The sequence below is a fragment of the Megalops cyprinoides genome, chromosome 6 (assembly GCF_013368585.1).
Source record: "Megalops cyprinoides isolate fMegCyp1 chromosome 6, fMegCyp1.pri, whole genome shotgun sequence".
NCBI classification, from domain to species: Eukaryota; Metazoa; Chordata; class Actinopteri; order Elopiformes; family Megalopidae; genus Megalops; species Megalops cyprinoides.
Window position 1 is genome coordinate 31349410 of NC_050588.1, and position 23063 is coordinate 31372472.

The window sequence follows — 23063 nt, forward strand, 5'->3', positions numbered from 1 at the left end:
TCCTGTTTTAGTGCAGCAACCCAGTGATCTCTTTAGTGTGCAAAGGTGCTTTCCTTTTAAATTACCTTTGGGTTCTATCTATGGAGGATGATCCCCCCCCCTCGTCCCGTGCCATGTTGAAGGCTTGCAAGGGGAAGCGCTGCTTGGCGTCTTGGGGACTTGAGACATTAAAAGGCATTAGTGACAGCCTTGATCCCGGTCACATGTTCGGCCACAACTCGAGTCACCTGGCCCGTCCTGGGGTCCGCACTCTTTTTGTCGTTGAACTTTTGACTGGTGAGATGCACCGCGGTGGAAGTTTGGGGAAAGAGTGGCCCTAATGATTTTACTAATGTTATTATGTTGTTATTTTTCCTGCCTTGTATTCCTCCGACTGTCAGCTCGTTTAGCGGATTCTCTCATGGGAAACAAAATAACGTGAAGTGATGAACACAGCAAATGACTGTAAAACTGCAATGAGGGAATGGGAGAATGAATTTAATGTCTGCTTAGATTTTGCTCTGGTGATCAGAGAAAAGGCAGGGAGAGCGGATTATCACAAATAGAGTGATGGTAGGATAGAGCGTATTATAAAGCAGACTTGGGCATCCGTTATTGATAGCTATATTTCTGCAGCTGAAAAGAGGAAAAAGATTGGAAGAGACTCATGATCTCGAGAAATTTTTCAGGCCTGGGAAAAAAAAAAAAAAAAGCTTCTGTTGGATCGGTTAGTCAGGCTAAACTTGTCTTGAATTCTCGCCCACGCATAAGTTGAAACAATTATACAACAATCACAAGGAGGAGACGCCGATCAGCCCGGCCGTATCGGAAGTGACTGCGAGCGGGGAGTGTGCGCGGCGGAGAGGGGCCGCGCGCCGAGGGGCGTCTCGTCGTGCGAGAGGCAGACAGGGTACGGCGCAAAGGGGGGACCCTCTCCACCCTCAGAGAGAGAGGGAGGACAGGTGGAGAGGCTGGGGGGCTGAGGACCGAGCGTGCCTTTGCCTGCGGCTGCACTAGCAGTGATGAAAGACTGAAGCCGGTGATGAGGGGGGAATGGTAGTACGAAATCTGCTTTGTGCTTTTTTTTTTCTTTTTTTTTCCCCCACTGTGTTGAATGGCATGTCTGCGTTGGCATCTCAGTGACACAGGGCTTTAAACAGCTGGGCTTCTTGACTAGCCCTGGGCTGCCTGTCAGTGCAATTACATTGTTACTGTGTCCGAGGGAGAGAGAGGGAGAGAGAGGGAGAGAGAGGGAGAGAGAGGGAGAGAGAGGGAGAGAGAGGGAGAGAGAGAGAGAGAGAGAGAGATGGGAGGGAGAGAGAGATGGGAGGGAGGGAGGGAGGGAGGGAGGGAGGGAGCGAGTGTGCGCATGATACAGAGAGAGAGAGAGAGAGGGGGGAGAGAGCAAGGGAGCTCTCTCTAGCACTCACGCTTCATTCAGAAAAAGAAGGGGGCCATCAAAAAACAGAGGTGTTCCTCCTCGTTCACAAAAATCAGCCAGGCACAGGAGCGGACAGAGAGAGAAGGGGGTCAGGCACAGAGAGGGAGGACAGCCCCCCCCCCCTCCCACGACTAGCATGTTTTTCAGGACAGGGGATGGGATCTGCTCAGTTTCCTCGTGAGATGAAAGTATTGGCAGCCTTGCCTAGTTCCTCAGCGGCTCTGCTGTGCTTTCGCTCCTGAAGCACACCTGAACTCAGTAGGAGAACCAGGGAGCAGAACACAGACTACAGTAAGGGTGTGTGTGTGTGTGTGTGTGTGTGTGTTGGTCTGTTTTGTGTGTTTGTGTGTGTGTTTGCATGCATTAAAGTCCACTTGCAGATCTGTTGAATGTAGAATTGCAAGCAGGTTGTGACTGCATTTCATTCTTGCGCCGGGCTCTCTGGGCTGTGGAGCCGCTTCCCTGCCTCTCCATCCTTTCTTGTTCCTTGCTATTTTTGTCCGTAGCTTAGCCTTGTGCACGATGCTTTTTCCCCTGTATCCGAAGCTGGTAGCTATCATGACGGGAACTAATTAAATATCTGTAATTGTTCTTTGATCTGAAGGTGGGTGATTTTTGGTGTCCCCTGTAGAGGATGTGATGCTACACTCTTTTTATTGGTCGGGGGAGTAGTTGCACTGTAATTGTGTCTGTGTGGTTATTTATAGAGTGTACACATGAGGACAATTTAAAAAGCTTTTTTAAAAAGAAGTTTCTCTGATTTTAGTCTGAGGAGTGTATGTTATTTTATTTTATTTTTTTTTTTTTGGGAGGTGGTCATGAAAGTGGAGTTTGCTTTATGCTGTTTTTTATTTTCTGAGTATTTCATGCATTGGGGGGGTCAGTATACCGGAGTGTTTGAGGGTGTCTGTCACGCGCTCTGTGTGTGTGTGTGTGTGTGTGTGTGTGTGTGTGTGTGTGTGTGTGTGTGTGTGTGTGTGTGCGCTGAGAGAGGCCTCTGATCTGACTGCCGTGCACACTCCCGACAGGGACAGTGCTGAGGTAATGAGGAATCCCCTGCAAGTGCTTCTTCCAATGGGAGGGAGGGGGCTGCGGGGGACGGGAGGCAGTTAGGTGGAGGGTCGGGCGCTGAGGGAGGGGAGGGGAGGGAGGTGTGTGTGTGGGTGGGAGGGTCTGGTCAGGAGACGGGGATGGAGAGGTGGAACATGGGGAGGGGACGGGAGGCAGTTAGGTGGAGGGTCGGGCGCTGAGGGAGGGGAGGGGAGGGAGGTGTGTGTGTGGGTGGGAGGGTCTGGTCAGGAGACGGGGATGGAGAGGTGGAACATGGGGAGAGGGCGGGGGGGGGGGGGAGCAATGCACCGCGCAACAACCAACTTGGGGATTTTCTGAGGATTCTTGAACTGAAAACCCTTGCCTCCAACCTCGCCCACACATCTAATAAATGAAGGATTCAGCCCCCACTCTAACACACACACACACACACACACACACACGCGCAGGCAGACCAGTGAAGCTGGCGTTTGCATTGTCTACATTTTTACCTGCTTTGCCAGAGGACGCTTTTTTCCTTCTTATTTATTTCCGAACATAATGTGCTGGAACAGAGAGCGGGAGCGAGAGCGAGAGCGGGAGCGGGCGAGTGAGAGAGAGCGAGAGCGAGAGCGGGAGCGGGCGGGCGAGCGAGAGAGAGAGAGAGCGCGAGAGAGAGAGCGAGGAAGCACAGCAGAGCCCTCTTGAATAAAAAATCTGCTGCTAAAAATAGACGCCAACTCTCATGGCCTCGGCGCTCTTTCAGGTTTCAAAATCTCGCTTTTCCTTTTTTCCCCCTCGATTGTTCTCTTCCTTTTCCTGTTTGCAAGGTGCTTCTCTCTGTCTCTGTCAGCTCAGCTGGTTTTTTTTAAATTATTTTTTTGCTGCCTTCGGAGACACAAATACACACGTATCACATTATTATCATGCATATTATTATTATAATTAATAATTTATTAAGCTAATTCTTGTTTTGCTCAGCAAGTAGTGGAATGGCTGAATCTGTACCTCAGAGGTTCTAAGGTGCTCTTGTCTCCGTGGACCTTTTTGGCTATGGAGTCAGTGTATACCAGTGTTTACATTATTCTACCACCAGCATACCCTAATGGACTCAGCTTCCCTGGCAGAGGAGTGGTACAGCAGGTCTCTCTGTGATTGTTGCTCTTCTCACAGTCTTTTGCTTAATTTTCACTGGTTACTCAAACAGTACTGCAGTAACCCCCTTGCCCCAATTAAGTAAACCCTTCACCCCAATTAGGAGTGTCATTTCCCAGACCTTCGCTCTGCGGTTTCCTCTAACTTGCCTTCATGTTATTTACACACCGTTGTGACGTAGCAGCCCGTAAGGTTTAAATGACAGAAACTGCCACAGACGGACATGACGGGCTGACAATACAACACACAGCACTGATTATGGAGTTTTTTAATTTTTTTTTTTTTGCTCTTCCTGTGTTTGCCGCTTGTTTTCCTGGAGAGCATTAACTCGGGTGTTTGGAGCATCTTATGCTCCCTGCATGTTAATGGGAGTCCGTGGGAAAAAGACAGAGCAGGAGAGAGGGAAGAAAAATCAATAGTGACCCCCCCCTACCCCCACCCCAAGAGACTGTTGCTGTAATTGCTTTTGAAGTCGGGAGGTTCTCGCCCTTCTCATCCTCTAAAACCGACCGCCGCATCCCTTTTTCCGCCCTTCTTCCTATTCTGCCTCTCTGTCCAGATTTGCATCGCCCTTTCCCGCTGTAACGCTCAGGGCCGGCCTAAAGAGAGACGGTAACTTAAAGCGGCCCGGCCCTGTCCCTCTCCCTCCTTTGATCCTCCTCCCTCCCGGCAGCAGAGGGGTTTTTTCCCCCGTGCTGTTGTTTGATGCATTTATAGATTTCCCCCGCTTTTATTGGGTTCAAAGAAGTTTTCAGCAGTTCAGTTTCGACCACAGAAAGAAGGGCCTGGCGAAACAGATAAACGGAGGAGGCGAATGCGGCGAGCTCAGGTGGACGGGAGGCCAGGACCCTGAGGGGAGCAGCGGGAGCTGAGCTGAGGAGGGTTGGCCGGCGCTGATCAATTAAGCCCGGCAACCTTTCCAATTAAAGGAGGTGTGCGGGTCCCTTGAAGGACGGGAAGGGAGGTATTTTTGGTTTGTCGGGATGATCTCATCGAAAAGGTCCGCAGCTTAATTGGATCAGAATGGTATTGCTCGTGGTCTTACGAAATTGATCGTTTGGATTTAATTTTGCGGCGAGCTGCGAGTCCTGGAGGGTTTCCAGTTGCATGCTACGGGTATGATCATGCCCGTTGGTCCCTCTGTGGTTGCAACCAGGGCTTTTGAGTGGACCGCGCTCGGGATCTCACTGGCGTTCAGGTGGCCTGTCTCCCGGGGGGTCAGACGGCAGGGTAGCGGGACACGCACGCGCTCGTGCGAACACGGGCACGCCTTGGACAGCCGCAGCCGCTACAGCGAGCGCGAGGGAGGGGCGGAGGGAGAGGGGAGCGAATGGTCTCGGAGGGGGGTACAGGTTTAGGAGGAGTGTGACAGGTGAGCAGATGGTCCTGCTCTGTGAGAGACTGGCCCTGCCGCCGCTGTCAGGCCCGTGACGTGGGCTGGGTTTCATGTACTGTTTAATTAACACGAACAGCAAGCCTGTAGTGGAGTGCAAGACCTATTTTTGAAAGTACAGATTTTCAAAGAAATGTATAACTCACCTCTGCTCTGAGGTGACAGTAGATCAGTAAGGTACAACATCAGACAAAGATGCATGTTAATGCAACATTATTAATGTGCATTTAATTGCATTGATGCGATTAAAAAATGTGTGAAAATGCACATTGTGCAACAGATTTCATAAAGATGTATTTTTACATTCATAATAATGATTGCAAGCACTGAAACTAATTAAGAGCATTTCCTTTTGCCACATTACCAGTATTAAGGGACACCTAGGGAGGTTCCCCTAGGTGCCTCTTAACAAAAAAAAAAAAACAGGGAACGATGTGGACATACTAAGCATTTACAAAACACTTTTATCTTCAGTTCATTGTTATGTGCCTTCCCTTAAAACCTAAAATTAATATGATTTTTTAATGATGTACAGTACCTGTATTCAGTGATAATTGTAGGGTAAGCTTCTCATTTCAGAGAACAGCAGGTGGTGCTCCGATCGTACCCCTGCAGTTGTTCTACAGTAAGGCAGATACAGAAGGTGACGTACCGAGGGCAAAGAAGGTGTTGTAGTTCTGAACCCCGGAGCGGACAGGCTTCACCTGGGTCCCTCTGTAGGTGGTCGGCACGGGTCGGGCTCTTGGGTTTCACAAAGCTGCTTTTGTTATGGCGTTGCCCTCTCTCTGCCCTGTGCGGGCCACGGGGTGTATTTCTGGTTCTTGACCTCTGGGTCATTGGGCTGTGGGATTTGAGGGGGCTATATTTGGCAGGGTGTGATGCTGCCAGACCAGGCCTGCTGTCTGTTGGCTCGGGGGCAGCCGTGCCAGAGTGGCTGCTGAGAGCTCGCCACTGCTCTGGAGCCTGCTAGCTGTGGAGCTGCACTGCTCTGGAGCCTGCTAGCTGTGTCAGAGCGCCACTGCTCTGGAGCCTGCTAGCTGTGTGCTAGCTGTGTCAGAGCGCCGCTGCTCTGGAGCCTGCTAGCTGTGTGAGAGCGCCGCTGCTCTGGAGACTGCTAGCTGTGGAGCTGCACTGCTCTGGAGCCTGCTAGCTGTGTCGGAGCGCCACTGCTCTGGAGCCTGCTAGCTGTGGAGCTGCACTGCTCTGGAGCCTGCTAGCTGTGTCAGAGCGCCGCTGCTCTGGAGCCTGCTAGCTGTGACTGCTCTGGAGCCTGCTAGCTGTGACTGCTCTGGAGCCTGCTAGCTGTGTCAGAGCGCCACTGCTCTGGAGCCTGCTAGCTGTGTCAGAGCGCCACTGCTCTGGAGCCTGCTAGCTGTGTCAGAGTGCCACTGCTCTGGAGCCTGCTAGCTGTGACTGCTCTGGAGCCTGCTAGCTGTGTCAGAGCGCCACTGCTCTGGAGCCTGCTAGCTGTGTCAGAGTGCCACTGCTCTGGAGCCTGCTAGCTGTGACTGCTCTGGAGCCTGCTAGCTGTGGAGCTGCACTGCTCTGGAGCCTGCTAGCTGTGTCAGAGCGCCGCTGCTCTGGAGCCTGCTAGCTGTGGAGCTGCACTGCTAGCATGAGCCTGTCTGAGTGTGTGCATCTGTGTGGGTATATATGTGTGGCTGTCTCTGCATGTGTGTTTGTGTGTTCATGACTGTGTCTACATGTGTGTGCATCTGTGTGTGTGTGTGTGTCTGTCTGTACGTGCGTGCGTGCGTGCGTGCGTGCGTGCGTGCGTGTGTGTGTGTCTGTGTGTGTCTGTCTGTCTGTACGTGCGTGTGTGTGTGTGTGTGTGTGTGTGTGTGTGTCTGTCTGTCTGTCTGTCTGTGCGCGCGCGCACGTGCGTGTGTGTGTAAGAGTGAAGAAGGGGCGTCGGCAGCCCCGTGAATGCCTGCCATTCTGTGTTTGCAGCTGAATTCTTCTGAGTTTCTCTGTCACATGCCATAACAGGGTATCAGCAGTGTCATTGCCCGTGCTTTACTGTCCCTCAAAGCAAGGCTGTGCACGCATGCATCTAGCAGTGTCTCGTTTTCAGAAACCATACCATTTATGTCAGGCTTTATTTGTGTTTGTGCAGGGAGAAATGTTACAGCGGGTCCAAATGGCTGTTTTGAAGGTAGAATTACACTTGTATTCAGCTTGTGCTCAGTGACGATGCTGCCCGATTCAGCCTCACACATCACTGACTCATAAATGCCAATTCCCCGAACCGACCTGGATATTGGAGGGAGGTGCTGCCCACAAACGGGATCAAATAAAAGCCCTGTTTCCGAAGCGCTGCGGTCCCGCCGCTTTTCAGGCTATCTCAGGAAATGATCAATTACGGGAAAAGAGGCGTCCGCTTACCTGGATGAGCTGTACCTGCTGATTGACTGCGCTAGGCGGAGAGCGTAGGGGGGCTCACTGCTACACTCCAAGAGGAGGTGTGCTGTGCTGCACTGTGAACAGGCTCCCGGGACAAGATTGGGGGATTGTCCACAAATGAGGAATTCACTTGAAAGAATAGCTAAGAACAGTCTCAGCCAGTTATTAACAGCACCTGCAGGATCCTGGTCTGAGAGTTGTAATAAATGATGATCAACTATAATGCAACAGTGTGTCTTTATGCTTTTCATTTTTGAAGTACAGCTAGTGTGAGTAACTTATCTTGTAAGGCTTGCTTATCAGCTGCTGTGGTCAGGTGCCATCCCTTGGCTTGACCTGCGTTGCGCTGATGGAATTGTGCTCCTTGTGGAGGTGGTACAGTCCGGTGAGGAGGTGTTTGTATGGGGCAGCCTGTGCCAGATGAGCACTCTGCAGAGGAGTGTGGGGACAGTGGGGAAAGAGAGGACCACTTGGCCCAGCTGATTTGAGTCACGGCTCATAGTCCGTCCCTCTGTTGGGTTCCTCCTCCGCAGATGTCCTGTAGGATGGGCGGGGTACCCCCGGGTTGCCCTGACGTCGAGGGGAGGTTCACGCCAGGAAGCGGCGGGTGCGGTGTCAGAGCGCTGGGCTGAGCCATGCCGCGTGGGAGGGGAACACGCTTCCTGCGTTGCGTGAGAAGTCAGGGTCTGGCCTCTTGTGTACAGCGGCAGGGTTTAACAAGTCACAGCGGGAGACTGCAGTGCGCAGGACAGCGCGGTTCCGCAGCGACCGGCCTCGGCCAGGGCTCGTACAGCCGGCCATCTGGGGTTTAGCCTCAGCTGAAGCCATGGGGGACCTGTGGGAGTGCCTGTCCGAGGGCCGCAGCCGGCGGGGCGGTTTGCCGCTGCCTGTGGGAAGGAGGCACGGGGAGTTCAGTTCAGCGCCTCCTGCTCCGCTCTCCTCTCCGTCGGCTGGAGAGAGCGGAGCCGGCATTCCAGGAAAGCCCTGCGGTGGACGGACTTTCCTCATTAATAGCTGCTCGGTGATGTCTGAGGCCACGTCACTGTGTTTACCACACCCCCCCGTCCACCCCCTCCACCCCCGCGCTTCCGCCTCTCCCCGCGCCCCCCCCCCCCCCCCCCACCCAGCTGGCCACCCGTCACTTTGTGCGCTGTGTGCTGCTGCACTAGGCCGATCTATATTATCTCTGTGTGTGCTGCAACCCCCCCCCTTCCCTAAACAGGTAAATCATTTAACAGATCCTTTGGGTCACTCCAGGTTCCCAGGGTTAGAGTGTTGTTAAGCTGATCTGAAGGTGGAAGTTGTGTGTGGGTGGGGGTAGGGGCTGAATTTGGTAACGGATGAAATGGGGAACGTATATGCTCACTCCGTCTCTTAGGGGACTTGGAAGTGAACAGTCCTGCCCGATGAGAATACACTGTGTATTGATTAGGAATCTGTTGGGTTCCCTACTGCAGCGCTTGTGAGTTCTTTCACGATTGAGTCTTTTTAACGGTCTGGTTTTAACTGACCTGTCATACTTCCTCCTTTGAGCGCAGACTGGGGAGCGTGTTTCATATGCACACGGGGGGAGCAAGGAACACTACTGTGTTATTCTGCTGGTGTCTATGTTATAGTGAGCAGCCATTCTCCTCTGAATACATGGAGCTAGATAATTGGGGGGGGGGGGGGGGGGGGGGGGGGGTTGATGTAGAGAGGGATGGGGGTGTTAGGGGAGATCTCTGGTTTTCTCTTGGTGACAGAGCCTGTTGCCATGGAGCTGTTCCTCCAATTGGTGGAGGGGCTTGGCCAATGGCAAAGCGGTACAGACTGTTTCATCATTGAGAATTTTTTTTTTTCTTCTCTCTCTCTCTCGCTCTCTCTCTCTCTCGCAAGCTCTGTGTGTCTCTCTCCCACCTAAAACACTGAGGAGTCAAGAAATTGCATAAGATTTAATGAGGGCCATACAGCGTTGCAGCAGCTATGGACTTTGGCTTTAGCAAAATAAAAAAGAGAAGAGCAGTGCTGTCCTTTCATTTAAGCCTCATACACCTTAACTAAGGAAGAACTGTCCTCCTCTACAATCAGCATTTGTATCCCTCTGTCTTCAGTTTTGTTAGTTATCTTGACTGTTGTAAGTAGTGGCAGTGTAGCATAGTGGTTAAGGAGCAGGGCTCCCAAAAGGTTGTTGGTTCGATTCCCACGGGGGCGCTGCTGCTGTACCCTTGGGCAAGGTACTTAACCCACAATTGCCTCAGTAAATATCTAGCTGTATAAATGGATAACATTGTTAAAAAAAAAAAAAAAAAAAACTGTAACTGATGTAAGTCGCTCTGGATAAGAGCGTCTGCTGAATGCCAGTAATGTAGTGTAATGTAAGTAAATGGCATGTTTTAAAGTCACTTGAACGAAAGTGCCTTAAACGTCTGCTGGCTCCTGAATATGGCAGTGCTGTAGGCCAGTGCTGTGTGTAGGCAACATTAGAGAGTGATCCTCAGAGACACTGATTGCCTGTCTGCATTGCATCCACTTGTATGTACTGTGCTAGCCCCGGTCTTCCAGTAGTGATCATTATAACGATGACGTTAATATGATTATGATTATAGCGATAATGGAAACAACAGCAATAATAACAACAACAGGCATAATAACTCTGATCTAACTGTGTCCCGGGTCATCACGAATCCGCCATGAAGGAGGAGGCAAACTTTTGTCCAGGGAAGAAGAAGCTAAATGGTTGCGAGTTGTTTAACCCCCTGTGCATTAATTAACTTCAGTAAGTTGAGCAGCTCTTCCCTTAACAACTAGCCAAATGAGTCTGAAGTGTTACATTGGTTGTGTACAACACCCAACACCCACACATTCAGGTGGAAGAGGCAGTGAACGCAGCCGGTCTATTAATGAAGTGAGAAGGGGTCCGCAGACCTCATAACTGACGTCATATATATTTTTTTTTTTTTGTATGCATGGATATTTATTTAGGCCACGGAGTGGCCCCCTCTTTCTCTTTCTTCGCCACCTGCCCACATTCCAGCACTCCTCTTCCTCATCAATAATGCATGGAGATCAGGATCTCCTCTTTTTCTCTGCCCCTCATTCATTATTCAGGAGGGGTGACACCAGCTCTGTCACGTCCTGGCGAACACCTCTGACACTCCTCTGTCTGCCTTTTTCACGTCTTTCCCATGACGTTCCCATGACCCTTGTTTTCCTCCTCCTCTCTCTCTCTTACTTTTTTTTTTTCCTCCAGAGCGAGGATCCCCCCTCATCCTCCCCTCCCCTTTTTCTCTCCCTCCCCTCCTCTGTAAATGTGTTTTCTTCCTTTTCCTCTTTTAATGTCTTCTCTTAAATTGTCAGGCCTGCTGACGCCATCCTCCTCCACTCAGCCCACTCTGTCCTGTGGGACGAGCTCTGACTCATTCTCTCGCTCTCCGTCTCTCTCCCTCTCCCTCTCCCTCTCCCTCTCTCTCTCTCTCTCACCCCCTCCTCTGGTCTTCTCTGTCAACACTTTTTTTTTTTTTGAACTCCCTTCTTAGCCCCCACCGCTGTCCCAATTTTTATTCTTTTTTTTGGGTTGTTCTTGTTCCTTCTCCCCTCATTTCTGCATCTTTTCATCTGGGTCTGTTTAACACGGCACGCCGTCTTAACCGCTTTCTCGCCGCGTTTCGCTGCGGTGACGTCCCTTCTTGTGGAGCAGGTAGAGTGGCGGCCGGAGCGGCGCGTCTCTCCCTCCCCTCCCTCCCTCCCTCCTCCGCGTGTCCTTTCCTCCCACGCTCCCTCCACCGCTCCCTCCACCCCCCCCCAACACCCCCCCTCGGGCCTGTGTGTGTGCGTGCGTGCGCGTGTGTGTGTGTGTGACAGCTGTCCGACCGGGGGAATCCTCCTCGCCGCTGTCGCGTGTGCGCGCTAGCGAGCGTCGGGCGTTTTTTTTTTTTTTCGCGCGTCCGCGTACGGGACGCGAGGGCGTACCCCGCGCGCCGCGCAGGTATCCGTTACCTAATTCCGAAAAAGCGCGGCGTGTTGTGGAAACCGCGCCGCGGAGGATCACAGGGAAGCTGAAGTAGGTCAAACAGCAGTGCTCTCTGCTTCCCGCTGCAGCGCTGTGCTCTTCCTCCATTCAGAGAAAGCCCGAGCCTCGTCTCTCATTCATCTCGCGCTGTTCGAGCTGTCTGCAGCCCTCTCCATTATGAAATAAAATCCAATAAAAGCCTGCAGATTGCAGCACCACTCTGCCATATGATTATATACCACAGGCAGATTGATTCCCTCTGTTCAGACAAGGGTATCCTGGCTAGTCTCTACTGCCCTTATAAGCTTAACATGGTTATGGAGAAAGATTTTCTTCTTGTCTGTAAACCAAATAAATATTGCACAGAGCTCCCCTGTCCTGACCAAAGCACTGAAATACATGTGGCTGTACTACTACCTGTCCCTACCATGTTAGCCCCAGCTTCCACATGTGCACTCAGTTACGCTGTAACCACCTGTAATGGCACAGCAGGCAGCACACTGAATCAACTGCCCGTTGAGCGACCGTGTGGCTCACGGTCCCGCCCGGAGGTGTAGTGTTTTGTGTGGTTCATCATTTGATCATTTGAAGCAGGCTCGTCTTGTACACTGAGGAGCGGCCTCTCTCTCTGAGGTCTGCTGTGGCACTTCCATGTGCTTGTTTTTGCCCTGCTCTGTCAGAAGGCAGAACAAAACGCAGCCTCCCTTTTTTTTTCCCAGAATCCGTCTTCTCTTCCTCTTTCTCCTCAGCTCTCCGCAGTCCACATATTTATTTTTAATATCATCCTTCTCTCCGCACCCCCCCCCCACCCCCCAAACCCCCCCACCGTGCTCTCTCTCGACGCAAATGGCAGCAGCTGAGAATGACGTCATCGTCTCCTTGGCAACCCAGTGTGCCTGTGAAAAAAAAGGAGGTAAAGGCAGAGAGAGGGGGGAGAGGAGGAGAGCAGCTCGGGCTCGCACCGGCTCATTCATGAGCGCCTAATTCACGCTCATTCAGTCTCGCTGCACGGCAGCCATTCTTCCCTCTCTCTCCCGGCAGCCGGGGCGTCACCTCCCCGCCGCGCTTGTAACGGTCAAAATCAGCCAGATCACACAGATCTGCCACGCTTGTAGCGGTCAAAATCAGCCAGATCACACAGATCTGCCACGCTCGTAGGGGTCAAAATCAGCCAGATCACACAGATCTGCGCCCGTGGGGGGCGACCCTGGCCTCAGTGCTACAAGTGCTGTGTGTGCGATGCTGTGGTTGGCGGTTGGCCTTGGGCGTGTGTGTGTGTGTGTGTGTGTGTGTGTGTGTGTCAGTGTGGGCCGGGCCCCTGCGCGCGTGGCTTGTGTGTGTGGGTGTCCTGGTCAGTGATGCAGTGCAGAGCTGAAACCGCCCTCTCCGCTTATGTGTGTGTGCGGGTCTTCCCCACGGTGGGAATCCCTGCCTCTCTCTCTCTCTCTCTCTCTCCCTCTCTTCCTCTCTCTCTCTCCTGCGGCACTCTGCCGTGTCAGAGGCACACAGCGTCCAGCTACAGGGGACATTCAGTGCCCCTGCTCGTTTGGTCACCAGGCCCCTGCTCCTTTGGATGTGTGGGGGGATTTTGATGTGATTGTGGATGATTTATTTGGCTTTGGTTTTCTCGCCGGGTTCAAGCTGTTGGCCTTTTAGATGTGCTAGAGGGTTGCTTTCGAGGTGAGTCTGTAATTAATGATCCGCTTTTAGATTTCGTGCAGTCGCCTGGTGACGTACAGTTAGAGGAAGTGGTGTCGGCTGAAACGTGTTTGTGACAGATGGAGCGTTACACAATCTTGTTTTAGTGAAATGAGGGGAAAAAAAAAAAGTCTTCCGCTGTTAAGCACCCTGAAGGTGCTTAGAGTTTCCCCGTCGTGTTTGCAAACTCTGGTGGTGCCTCTGGGGGTAACAGCGGTGACGCACGGTGGGTGATTGCGATCCGCAACTTTGCGGTGACGAGTTCCAGGTGCTGCTAAGTTAGCGACTGGAGAAATGCTGGGTGTGCGGGCGCCCGTGGTGACGGGACAGCTTTTGGATTCTGCGCTGATGCCCCGTCCATGTGAATGACTGACGTCCCCTCTCCTCCTCGCAGGAGTTCTGCCGTGAGGTCCCGCACGATGTTGGAGGAGTGAGACGTGGAGCGTTTCCTGACTGCTCTCTGCTGCTGCTGCTGCTGCCACCCTGGTGCTTCTCGCCTGCTATGGAATGCCCTCACCTTGCGACCCGCCCCACTCGCCCACTGTAGGATCTCCTTCTGTTCCTATCCAGCGCAGGGAATCGGTCCAGCACAGTTGATTTCAACTCCAGGTACACGTTTCCGCCTTTTCTTCCGCTCGTCCGTCTTAGTTCACTTGTTCGCCTGCGCAGTGTACCTCGTAAGACTGCGTCTCGTGATGTGCTACAGGTAATCGCAGATTTGATTCGCTGCTCTCAGGGGAACTCCCCCCACACACCGCTGTCATTCACTGGGCAGCAGTGTAGCATAGTGGTTAAGGAGCGGGACTCTTAACCGAAAGGTTGCCAGGACTCGTAACCGAAATCCCCGCTGGGACACTGCTGCTGCACCCTTGGGCAAGGTACTTAACCCACAATTGCCTCAGTAAATATCCAGCTGTATAAATGGATAACATTGTAAAGAACTGTAACCTATGTAAGTCGCTTTGGATAAAAGCGTTTGCCAAATGAATAAATTGTAATCTGACAGATATGTAGAAATCTAAAGAGACGCTGTCTCTGCGCACCTAAGGTCAGGAGTAGGTCTGTATGGAGCGTCTCTCTGCTGTCCCTCTCCTTTTCCCCCCACACGCCGTTTACGCCCCTGTTCCCCCCCTCCCCCGCAGCAGCTTACCCGGGTTCTCGCCCCGCCCTCACCCCCCTGCCCCGCCCTCCCTCCCGCCCCTCGAGAAGATGTCGATAAACTGCGCCCCGGACATCCTGAAGGAGGGTGAGAGCGGACTGCTGAATGAATCTGTGGGCGGCAGAGGCAAGGCCAGCCAGCAGCCCCCCAGCAAGGAGGGCACCGGAGAGGGCATGGAAGGGGAGGAGACCACCACGCACGACTCCCAGGTGACCCCAGCCCCTCCACGGGGTCGCAGGTCATCTCCGCTGTTTCCATTCCAGTCCTGCAGACTGACTTTGAATTTGTTTTCTTTAAAGAAAATGAAATCAATCTAACAGTACTGTCTGAAACAGAATTAGTCGGTCTGGGCATGCTGACAAGTATTTTAGCCAACAACATTACAAGCTTTATAGTAGTTTTTGTCTCCTGGTTATGTCGGACAGTGCCTGATTTGCTATTTAGCTGTTTATTTTCACTGTGATAGCAATCCCTGATTTTACCATTTAGCTACCTCACATGCAGTTGCTCACTAGCTATACGCTGTCCATTAAGTGCCTGATGACTTTGAGATGCAACTACCATTAAAAAGTACATAGCCTTAATTGAGATTGATCAAGCTGATCGTATCTGATTGTCTCAACAGCTATGTCTCAATCAGGGGGTATGACATGGCATACATATGTTTAATTCCATGTTATTGTTTATGTTTGAATTTTTTAAACACGCAGACAAGTTAGGTTCCTCTGGGAACCATCTCACGATGAGGGTGCAGTTGTTTAAATAAGGTCCAAGGAGCCAGACGGCTGTGTAATTTACTTGCTTATTTGTTTAACAGGCTCGGTCACATGATCTAGCTGTGAATAGTGTTGCTCCATAAAGTGCGGAAGAGCAGTCCGAGCTGGCCCACCTCAGAGCGTCACTCAGGTTTTTGAGTTAGGGCTTTTTAAACACCCCCACAAGCTGTCCAACACCCACTGAATGAGTATTTATTAGGCACAAGGGCCTCCCCCTCCAAGCCTTTCTTTCTCAGCCTGGCCAGAGTTCAGATTTTCAAAAGCTGTGTTTTGTGTCTTTATTTTGCGATGAGATTAAAACCGCATGGACAAGGTTTTAGCTTACCGTACAATATTCTCTCATAATAATCGAATAAGAAAACGGTACTGCACAGGGTCTCCTATGGCTCTCAAAGTGCTGATTTTGTTGACTGTACAGCAGGCCGGACAAGGATTTTGCTGTTGGCTTTCAGTGCAGGTTTGTGTTTGGCCCCGCCCATGTATTGTCTCCCTCCCAAATGGAATAATTGTCTTCTGGTGACGGGTGCCATTTCAGTGTTGAAAGTGTAGATCATCTAGTTTTTCCCATAAAGATATGAACTGGTTGCAGTGGGCTGGTCCCCCCCCCCCCCCCCCCCCCCACATGCAAAGGTTTGGTCACTGGGGTGTGGGCTTGCGCACTGCTTTTCCCCCCACTGACTATCTGAAATGTTCTCTCTCTCTCTCCCCCCTCACAGCGACGGACCCAGAACCACGGACATGGAAGGAAAAGGGCCAAGGTGAGGAAATGCCCTGACCGAATGTAAACTTATATCATCATTATCTTAATCCTTGGACCGAAGTCCGAATGTTGGAAATGTCCTGGTCACCTCCACTGCTGGTTAATCCCTGAGGCATTAAGCATAGAGGGGAAGGTAGTGGAGACAGAGGATACTCAGTAAGTAGCTTAGCATGCGTAGTTTTCTGTTTTTTTTGAGCAGGTGCGTGTACACGTGTGTGTTAATGGGATCCCACTGTTTCTCTCTTCTCTCTCCTGACCTTTCTGCATATCCCTGCCATGTAACTGGGTCAGTTCTCTTCTGAAGAAAATCTCAAGCTCTCCTTCTACTCTGACCTCGTTTTCTATATACCCTCTCTTACACTAGTTGGCTGAGATGCCAAGTGTGTCAGCTACCCTGCTGAATGAATTCTTTCCAGACAATTCCAGTGCAATTGTCTTAGAATGGTAGTGTATACGTGTACATTCACAGAGACAGACTTTGATAGGATACTTTTTTTCTTAGGCGTGCTTGTTAACCTGTTCACAATCGATGGTGAGGCAATTCTTCATTAAGCGCATCAGCACGTTGAAATTCTTTTGTTTACAAATCAATTCAGCTCTCCCTCCCTTGGGAAACTTATTTCATATTCAGCAATTCATTATACAAGATCCTGCAGTTATTTGTAGGATTACCCATCAAAACATTACCATACTGTCGTTAATTAAAATGGCTCTCGGTTCACAGCGGACATACAGAAATTGGTATGAAAGCAACAGTTAACATTTTGTGATTGTGCAGATGTGGTAAGCCTCGTCACCATAATGTACAGATGTATTCCACAGTATTTTCTACGTTTAATTAACTTGACGTAAAAACGACATTAAAAGAAGGGAATAACGCAGTGACCATGTGAGTAACCAAATTACGTTAAAGCGTATCAGGAGCGTTTCTCTGAACCTACCTTCAGTTGGGCATAATCATTCCAGAGTAAGCCAGTGCATCGCATTAAAGTATATGAAGGGTATTTGTTGGAAAAATATCATTAGTTCACCTGACTGTCATTATTTTGCATCTCTTCATACAAGAGTCCTTGGTGTCATTAACATCAGTGATTTAAGGTTTTTATGCACACTTAGAAACCTAGTTTCTGTTATAGTTACCATAGCGATTAGTTAAACGTGCATTTTATGATTAAATGCAAAACAGAGAGATGGAGGAAAAGCACGAAGTCTAAAACGACATGAAGCGTGACCCAGACATCATCAGGCTCATATTGCACTTAAGTCAGCAAAGTCTTCCATTTGAGTTAGATGAAATACAAACGCATTGTACTGGTTGTGTGTGAAAGAATTTGGAAGAATAGTGCTTAACATCACCCCGTCATCACTACTGTACTAAAGGGAGTGGGTTAAGGGGGGAGGGTTCCTGTGCAAAACTGCATACTGATCCAAGACCAGTGCTTTTGGGAAGCACTAAAAGGAGCCAAATCACATTCTCTTGCACTCAACGGTGTTCTTCATTGAGAACCTGGTCACTGGAAATGGCTTCTGATTAGATGCATGACAGATTCTGTCAGAATTTAGTCATTTTTTAAACAGTTTATTGGGAAAAGGTATATTAATTGTTGCATCCATACTTTCCAGGTGTGCATTTAGGGATATGTTGAATAGATACCCACCCTTTCAGTTCCAAATGAATATAGCAAAAAGGCTTTGACATTCAAGTATTGTAGAAAACAAGCGTGTAGCTCATGCAGTTTGTGTGGTAAAGCAGCCATCGCTACTGGATCGAGTTGAGTTTTTTTTGCTGTCTGTTCTGTAGTGCCAGCTCTCTGCTCACCCAGCTCACCTTGGTCTTATTTCCTGTGTTCCTCAGTCCAACGCCAAGCTGAAGCTGGTCCGGAGCCTGGCAGTGTGCGAGGAATCATCGGGCCCCTTCTCGTCTGACGGACCCACAGAACCGCACACACAGGTATCCCCACGGCGTTCCCACGGCCGCACCGCCAACAGGCTGCCTTTGCTCATCAGGATTACCAGCAGCTCTGTCTAATTCAACCAAATTTACATTCAAATTTATGTATGAGATTAGTGTTAATCAGAGGCTGTTGAGCCAATGGAAAGCGTTCCTATCTGTTGGTTAAGAAAGCTCAACTTGTGTGAACTCATATTTTGTAGACCCGATCAACCACTATTCAGTTCTAAATCCCATTTTAAGCCAAAATTAACGAGCAAGGCTTAAAAACTGTCTGGGCTACTGTTGTTCTTGACTAAAATAATAAAAAAAATATAGCTGTAAGCAGCGATTACAGGGTCCCAAGCAGATCAGCTGAAAATTGAATGGGTGATGGCTGCCATTGTTTCTGAGTCATCAGCTTGTCCTTGAAGATGTTGTTAGGACCTTTGACCAAGACGCAGCATGCAAAATTTGAACTTGATTGGGAAAGTGCTTTAGGAGTTATGAACATTTGTTTGCTATTGTGCCACCTATTTATGCATTTACACCAATTTTGTAGGCTTAAGCCTCATGTCCGATAGATGTAAATTCTCAAGTTTTGTGATGATTGGACGTTGCATTCAGGAGTTACACCTCATTATATCAATTAAGGCCACACCCACAAATTCATTGGTTTACTGTGGCCACGTTTTTTAATGTAGCAACTTTCTTTATACGATATTTGAAGATGTTGGTCTGAAGATGCTGTGTACCAAATTTCGTGCAAATTGGAAAAACCGTCTAGGAGGAGATAGATTTTGAAGGTTTTACAAAAAATTCAAAATGGCGGAAAATCCAATATGGTGCATCATTTTGGTCCAAGGGGCTTTTTGTTCATCTGGAGCCAGGGAGTCTGGTGAAATTTGACTGTAGGCCAAACAGTTCAAGAGTTATAGGCCAAAACGTGTGACTTGTGTCTTCCTGTAGCGCTACTATGTGGCCAATTTGGGTAATTTTTCTAACGTGAGTAGTGGGTGAACATAGGAACCTACCTGCCAAGTTTGGTTGCTCTAGCTTATATGGTTTTTGCTGTGCAGACACTTTTAGGGCAGAAAATTAATAAAAATCAGAACAAAACCAATAGGGTTCTAGCACCACGTGCTTGGTCCCCTAATAAAAACATCCAAACCAGTTTTGGGCTTGTTTAAACATATTAAATAAAACCTTCTCTCATAACTGACCCATTTAGACCAGAGAGCAATAGTCTGTCAATCTGTTATTGATATAATACAGTATGTTCTACACTACTATGTGTGAGACTCATTCACCCCCAAGACATATTTCACAGACATGGTTAAATTTTTCCAGGAGTAACATGAAGAATCAAATATGACTGAGGCATGCTTCCTGAATTATTTAAAACGCCTTTATTCTCTTGGCATGTGCACATTGGAACCCAGTTAAATACAAAACACCAACGTGTTTTAGCCTGCGGTAAGGAGTAAGACTACTACTCTTCTCCTACTGCTTATTCTTACCATCATTTGTCCTTTTTACATTTACATTGTCATTTAACAGATGCTTTCACCCAGAGCAGCTCAATCACAGGAACAACTATCAGTCTTCATTTCACCTGGTACTGATGCTTCATGCACTCAGACAAGGCAGTTTCTATAGGCAAAAAATAAACTTCTTAAACCAGTGTGCATTTGGCAGTGTTGTGGTTCCTGTTATTTATGACCTGCAGCTTATTCAGTGAGTTATATAAACAAGTTTTATTTGATGTAGTGCTCTTCACAAATATAGTTGGTATGGAATGCTTTGCAGGTACATGATCAGCATACAGAGACAGATACATGATACATACTTAACTTACATCATTGACTTTAAAATGACTTCACTCCAAGAAATGTTGAATCTGGCTCATAAAATTAAGGTCGGAAATATTATTCATATGTCCATGGTCTCACTGGCATCATCTGTTTCTCTCTGCTTCCATCATTTTCCTTTGATTGCCCGCCACTTACAGGACATCATCCAGCTTCACATTAGCTGCCCTTCGGACAAGGAAGAGGAGAAGTCCTCCAAAGATGAGTACGAGAATGAGGAGAAGGAGAAGAACAAGGATAAGACTCCACGGAAGATGCTGTCTCGTGGTAAACTCTTTGTTGCTCTCTTCCGGGGCATTTTGATATCAGTTTCAGCTAGAGAAATAAGTTTTCAGAACATTCACTGAATTAACATTGCTGTTAAAAGCAGTGCATCTGTCTACATGTCAGTTAGTTGCATTAACCTGACTCCCCTCTCACCTCTGATTTTATGCTACCTTTTAAACGTGTGTAAAATCCTTATTATTTATGTGTATATAGTTTTAAATATTTCTGCTGGTGTTGGTAGTCCAGCAATGTTATAGTAGTCCAGCACCAGGTGTTGACACAGATTTTACATAATCAGGTGATTGTGTTTCCCCTACAGACTCCAGCCAGGAATACACTGACTCTACTGGTATCGATGTGCACGAGTTCTTGGTCAACACACTGAAAAATAACCCCAGGTGACCCCTCAAACACTGCAATTAAGCATCATTGCTGTGGATGAAAACGCCACCATCCACTGCTCTGGCTCTTTGCTCTGACTGTCTTTGATCTTAGATGGAACATTTGGTACTCATGCTATTTCTTGCGCTACCCCAACAGGGATCGAATGATGCTGCTCAAACTGGAACAAGATATCCTGGAGTTCATTAATGATGACAAGTGAGACATGTTCCTCATACCTACTTGCTACACATCTGGTTTTAACTCCCTGTGTCTGAAAGCAGTGGCAGGAAAAAAGTACCCATAGTAATGGCCGAAGTTATGTTGTAGATGCCAGATCATTTTACACTAACAATGTTGTCCAACGTCAGACTCCTCGTTTAACTGATTACAGCATTGCACCCGGGCCTTATGTGAATGTGTGTGTCTCTCTTTCACTGCGCAGTAACCAATATAAGAAGTTCCCGCAGATGACCTCATACCATCGCATGCTGCTGCACCGCGTGGCAGCGTACTTCGGCATGGACCACAACGTAGACCAGACGGGCAAAGCCGTCATCATCAACAAGACTGGCAACACGCGCATGTGAGTCAGAGACAGGTGGTGGCCGTTTGCCACTGGGGACCGTTTACAGTGATGACCGTTTACAGTGGTGATGATGAAATGTGGAGCTTTTGGCTGGTGGCTGAAATATTTGTCAGACTAAATCCTGCTTCGGGTCATTGAATTAAGACAATCTTTCATTTAAGACTGGAATGAAATTAGCTGGAATTATCTAAATCAGATATAACTGGTTTGTGCGATGAAATCTTGCCGAGCAGATGTCTTGCTCACACACACAAATTATTAGGCTTCAGGTAACTCCAGATGGAGTTCTGGAATAGAGAGGTGGCTTTCCCTGCATCCAGTGTGTGTATTCTTACACGCCCCCCGCCCCCACAGCCCAGAGCAGAGGTTCTCGGAGCACATCAAAGACGAGCGCAACATGGACTTCCAGAAGAAGTTCATTCTGAAGAGGGACGATGCCAGCATGGACAAGGATGACAACCAGGTGGGAGCCGCACTTTTACAGTGAGATCCTTACAGCACACGAACTAAAACAAAAGTGCCGGCAGTAGTTCAAAGTGTCCGGGAAGAAAAAAAAACCCAAATCGTTATGAATAATTTAAGAAGCAGTAATGTGATGGGGATGTACACTGCAGACATTTTTGTGATTTCATTGCTTTCCTTCCTCTTGCAGTAAAACCACATATTAAGCATACAGAATGACAGGAGCCTTACTTTTTTCAAAATATGCCTAAATTACTGTGATTCCGCTGAAGACCCAAAATCACTATAATAAAGCACTTGCATAACCTACTCTCTCGTAGCTGTGCCGTTGCCAGCGGCAGCCACGTCAAGCTGTGACTGGTGAGGGGTCTGACCCATGGCAGGTCCGCTGCTCATGATAAGCTATCATCACGATCATGCTTCAGAGAGCACTGTAGTGATCTCCCATCGCCTCCTCTGAGTGAACATCTCCTTATGGGGCTGGAAATGTAAGGGATTACATAGCCAATTAACTGTAGGGGGATGATTTGGTGGCCAGATTGAAAAAGCCAGATTGGGAATGGGGACAGGGCAACCGGGTTAACGCCCCAACTGTTTCGATACGAGGCATTGGTTTGGCGCAGACCACAGTAATGCGGACCTTAGTTTACCATAGCATTCGATACACAGCACGTTGTGTCATCATGGTACTTAATTCCGGTGAAGACTTCAGTCTTCAGCAATGTGCTGTTCACGTTTGCATCATCTCTAGTACATTACATAAAACTCTCCTTGCCCATGTCAGCAAACTGAAGACTGTTCCCTTCCTATAGACAGTGAATGACACTGCTCGGACTTGAACCCGTGTCTGAGCTGTAGGACTTGGCCTACGCTTGAAATGAGACACCCTAGCCAACTGTATTAATTACTATTATTGAGGTACATACTGAGAGGCATCAAATACACAGCATACTATTTTTGCTCATAAATCTCCCCAGAAGTATTTATTCATAAATTGTCACTAAATATATGTAATTTGATTCACGTAACAACATAACAGTGTAACCATATTTGGAAAAACTCTTCATCTGCAATACTGCAGTGTATGTAGTGGAACGGGTCGTAGGCAAGTAAATGTAGATGTGGCTGGCGACTTCTACTTTTTTGTACTTCTATGACAATGCAAAAAGCCAGAGAATACCTGAACTAATTATTAACATATTACACATACATTAGTAACAGGAAAAGTAACACCCATGGGCAGCCAACACTGTGGCACTAGTCTGTGATACAGCGTCTGCAGTCAGAATACATTCAGACGGGTTGAGCTCCTGACCACAGAGGCCAGGGCAGCCATGTGTCACAACTGCTGTGCAAGATCGATATACGCAAACGAGGCGTCTCAAAGATCGACATCCTTCCTGCATCCCAAATTGCCATAGAGACCCCTGACTGTTACCGTGTTTAAATCAGCTCATGCGTATTACGGCACTGTTTCTACGAAGAAAAGGCCAGAAGTAAGCTTAAGATACTGTAGGTTACCATCGCTGAGGAGTCAAACTGAAAGTGCCCATGGGGAAGGGTGTCATCTATACTGAAGCTGTACAGGTAGACTAGCTCACATATGGAGGGAGAATGTGATGGTATGGGCAACAGTATGGATGGAGGTATCAGCATTTATTGCTTTCTCCTCGTCTGCGCAATGGCCTGTGTTTCACACCTTAACACAAACTATTGCCTTCACGTTTATACAGCGCACACAGATGCAAGTAGCATGCATCTGTTAGGCTTAGCATTGAACAA

The 23063-nt window shown here is 48.8% G+C and overlaps 1 protein-coding gene across 12 annotated transcripts in view; it reads left to right on the forward strand.

The window, feature by feature from the left end:
- The window catches only part of LOC118778748 (R3H domain-containing protein 2), a 56324-nt gene that overhangs the window by 16469 nt on the left and 16792 nt on the right, over nt 1-23063 (forward strand). For 9 of the 12 annotated variants that reach the window (XM_036530420.1, XM_036530425.1, XM_036530424.1 and 6 more), the window contains exons 2-10: nt 13481-13695; nt 14229-14454; nt 15738-15779; nt 17637-17732; nt 19723-19849; nt 20169-20247; nt 20390-20449; nt 20676-20816; nt 21174-21282. In XM_036530420.1, the coding sequence (XP_036386313.1) occupies nt 14296-14454; nt 15738-15779; nt 17637-17732; nt 19723-19849; nt 20169-20247; nt 20390-20449; nt 20676-20816; nt 21174-21282 (813 nt within the window). In that variant the 5' untranslated portion in view covers nt 13481-13695; nt 14229-14295. Of the gene's footprint in view, nt 1-1549; nt 1712-13480; nt 13696-14228; nt 14455-15737; nt 15780-17636; nt 17733-19722; nt 19850-20168; nt 20248-20389; nt 20450-20675; nt 20817-21173; nt 21283-23063 lie in introns of those variants that run through there. The other 3 variants (XM_036530423.1, XM_036530421.1, XM_036530422.1) reach the window with 3 other exon arrangements.